Source organism: Mizuhopecten yessoensis, unplaced genomic scaffold (assembly GCF_002113885.1).
Source record: "Mizuhopecten yessoensis strain PY_sf001 unplaced genomic scaffold, ASM211388v2 scaffold11175, whole genome shotgun sequence".
NCBI classification, from domain to species: domain Eukaryota; kingdom Metazoa; phylum Mollusca; class Bivalvia; order Pectinida; family Pectinidae; genus Mizuhopecten; species Mizuhopecten yessoensis.
This window is the reverse complement of record NW_018408917.1, coordinates 549,506-553,362: the sequence shown is the minus strand read 5'-3', so window position 1 is coordinate 553,362 and position 3,857 is coordinate 549,506. Positions and strand designations below refer to the sequence as shown.

At 38.1% G+C, this 3,857-nt stretch overlaps 1 protein-coding gene across 1 annotated transcript; it reads right to left on the bottom strand.

Annotated features, from left to right (window-relative positions):
* Positions 1-501: 501 nt before the first annotated feature.
* LOC110440234 lies at positions 502-3,484 on the bottom strand. Its single transcript, XM_021483180.1, has one exon. The coding sequence runs from the start codon at positions 2,330-2,332 to the stop codon at positions 1,157-1,159; it is 1,176 nt and encodes a 391-aa protein (XP_021338855.1). The 5' UTR covers positions 2,333-3,484; the 3' UTR covers positions 502-1,156.
* Positions 3,485-3,857: the final 373 nt, after the last annotated feature.

Here is a 3,857-nt window from a genome sequence, read left to right as displayed (position 1 = left end):
CTTTAAAACGTTCTATAAATATCACGAACCGGTTTCAGTTCACTACAACCGATCACGAAATATTCGCGAGAAAAGCTAAACTTATTGCAATAAAAACATGTCATTGTATACAGGCTATTCGAAGTAATGGTATTTTTTGCATTGTTGGTGACAAGATAAATTCTACGAATCCAGCTAACATATATTGTTCGGTAATATTACAGAGCTAAAATGATGAAACATGAATTTAAGACTGCAATGATCAATATCTGTGACAGAAATGGCAAAATTATCACGACGTGAAAAAACAATCTGATTTTAGTATGTTTAAACACCGCCGATTTAGCTTTTTGTTTATGTTCATCGTAAATTTATGGAAACAAATAGTTTAATGTCTATTTGAATTTGTTTAATTTTACATGAACATACGAGTTCGTTTCCATTTTTCCTCTCTGATTATGGTTCTCAGAACTCTGCTCCTACCACGATACTGAACAAAAATGTAAAGACGGTTTTGTTTGTATATGATGTATTTTATTATTATTATTTACACAAATGACAAGTTTATTACGTAAAGAAGAACGCCATACCGCATATCATATGTAACGTTCTGCAGTCATAACGGTGTGTATTGTGTTCGTACAACGCCACCAAACAACACAGAAGCATGCCATATCGACGTACACCGTTAGATCCCGCAAACAGCCATGTGCGAGTTGCTATGATTTGTGAAAGGTTTTCATTGTTCCCGAGACTCCTACACAGTTAACACATCGTTGAAAGAACAATACAAAACCGTACGATGCCATGGAAAGTCCATCTGAGTACGCTAAAGTAATCATCTTCATATTATCGAATTTATCGTTCGTTTTTGTTGAGCTGCATTGATGTATGTAATTGGTATATACAATACTGTTGAAGAATAGCACTCAAACTGAAGTATGTATGCTTGAAACTGGCAAGAATACACGGGTCAAATTGGCGAACGTATATAGTACACTTATACGTTTAGCTGGTAATGAGAAATTCATAAAAGCCATTCCTGTTCGTGTCATTATATCACTTCAAATATCCTCGCTTCGCACATATTTCATGTGAACGATGTTCAAGAATTACTTATATATTTCGTTAACGTTGATTACGCCATGAGTTGATGACGTAATTCGGTCTCCTGACGTCATCTCTCGGAGTAACAATGTCCGTTCCCGTTCACAACCAGAGATTGGCGGATACTCCTGTCCGAAGAATTGTGCGGAGATTTAGTACTCATAGAAATCATTTCGTCCATTGTTTTCTTTAAAGAATATCCAAAAAAGAAATTCTGTAGAGTTCTCCGAAACCGCGCACTCAATCCGACGTAAATCCAGAAGTTACAGTGATAACTAAGTAACAACAAAAAATTCTGGAATATTGCAAACGGATAATCCACTTCTCGGGTCAGAATTAGTTTATTTGTTGTTTCCTCGTAGAATTTAATCCCAAATACGATTCCATTTGGAATTTCTACCACCATAAATATAGCCATAATAATTACAACCATTAATGTTGTACGCTGTCTGCGCTGGAAATCGCGTTTCTGTCCGTCTACCATCCGTGACATGTGACGCTGTAGTATCCGTTCGTGACGTAATTTGTACGCAAGTACGGCTGTACTTATCATCATCAAAACACAAGGGATGAGCTGAACAAAGACCCCCCGGAATATGTGGTAGATAATACTAAACGGTTTCATGTCATTAATAAACCACTGAGCTAAGTCCCTTGCACAATAAACGGACGTCGTATTATCGTCCGCAATGAAATGAAACGGAAAATAATTCTTCATAAAAAATAACGGAGTGAAAAATATCGTCGGAATCAAATAAGCCATAACAGCGATAAACACCGACTTACGAATTGTCCATAATCTTGGTCCTTTGAACGGTTTTACAACAATGATACAACGCTGTAATCCTAGTGTTAATGTGAGCCAGACGGATGTTGTGTGAAATATTACCGCAAAGTAGAGCGCAAAGTCGTGAAATACACAATCCGGATATAGTAACGGTTCGTCCATTTTGTCCCTAATACCGTAAAAGAAGAAGTGTGTGATGCTCCAGAGCGCTGCAGACAATGTGTCCGACACCGCTAGTCCCGCCAAAAATACTGTTGTCACAGACCTCATCTGTTTCTTCATGAAAACACAAACGACGATTATGTTTGAAATCAGTGTCAAAATGGCTATTATGGGACAAAGAATTCCGTAAATAGGAAAAGTCAAATTTGATGGAAATTCCGGCAGAAAAAATCTTTCCTGGTTTCCATAGAAACATGTGCTGTTTTCTGTTTCGATATCTTTTAAAGAACACTCCATTGTGTTATTTGTGTTTTATTATTTTTCAGAAATAACTGGGATATATAACAAGAGTTCTAATAAGACATGGTTGTCGATTGCACTTGAGTTACCTCATTTTGCGCTCACAAAGTTAATTAGAAGCATACCTTCGACCGCCTCGCTGTTGATTCTATCCTCCTCGTGGATTTGCTTTCAATATTCCAACATGTGCGATAATCAGTACAAATCCATGTGAAATATTACAATAGTCTCAAACCAGATAGTTCACGTTCACACGTGCGTATTTTGCCTTTATCACTTCAACAATGTATAGCTTAAGAAAAATACAATTGTTGATTCGTGTGAAAATTCTTGTTTACTTCCAAACTATGCCGAGTATGAGAGAGCTCTGTACAAGTACTTAAACAGGTATAACACTGTTCCCAGTTTATTTGTATTCAAGCGTTCGTTATTCGCTCTGTTTCGCGCAATAAGAGCGTCGATGATCCCCCGTAATGCGGTAGGGTTGTAGAGAGCGTGGCCCGTTAGTCCTGCCCTCCTGAGCATGACCCGTATACAAATGTATCCCACATATCCAACAGTCTCGTCAATGCGGTCGACACAGTCAATCACAACTCAACACCTGGCGGTGAAAAGCTTAATCACTGACAAACACATTATGAATTTAATTTAAAATCCAACGAAATTCAATATGTTAAAATTTCGATTAATTTTTGTCACGCGAATGACAGGCAGATATTTATGATGGCTTTTCTTCCGTTATAACATCAAATGATATAACAGGTCCCGTATATCGCAGCTATTCCAATTAAACTCGGCTAATGAATCGACTGGTTTCTGAATCTAACAACGGCGTACTTTCTGCACTAGATCAAGCGTTGTAGTGCAAGTCTTTTAAAATACCGTTAGACTACATTTCTCCAAATGGACAAAGCTGTTAAACAACATGATACGGTGTATATGTACACAAGTTTTCCATAATAACATTTCAAATGTAATTTGAATTTAAAAGTATTTGAAGTGAAAATCCACAAATAGATAAAGAAATTGTCACACGCGCAAACCTCTATATGAAACGGTGGTAAGGAACGGAGCGGTCCGAGACGATCAAGCACGGGAAGTGCGTTATGGACGCACGTGCTGTAATTACAACTGCAGAACGTAAATGATTCCGAATGACCCACCCATCACTGCTCGTCCATACATATCTTATGCCTCCGGTTGCACACAATTGTTTATCTACTTAAAAGCATATTTGCCAGTTATCTCCCCTCGTTACTCTGTTAGATAAACACTAGCGAGCCGCAACACTATCCCTAATGTCCTGTCGGATCCCTATCTACCATCAAACCCCTAGTCAGCACGTGGGCACACGATCCGAAAATTGACGTATCGAGCAGTTCTATTGGCTGCAGGGCGCGGTTACAGAATTACTTCTACGAGACGTCCATATTGCATTGGTTGTAAGCTAAAAATGCCTTGAAACATTGAGACTCAGATTATAGCAAGCGCCAACAAAAAAAATATTCTTGTAAACGAAAAT

Bases quoted from the DNA above. Each gene is read 5' to 3' on its own strand.
- LOC110440234 (XM_021483180.1), bottom strand. From the start codon at position 2,332: ATGGAGTGTTCTTTAAAAGATATCGAAACAGAAAACAGCACATGTTTC.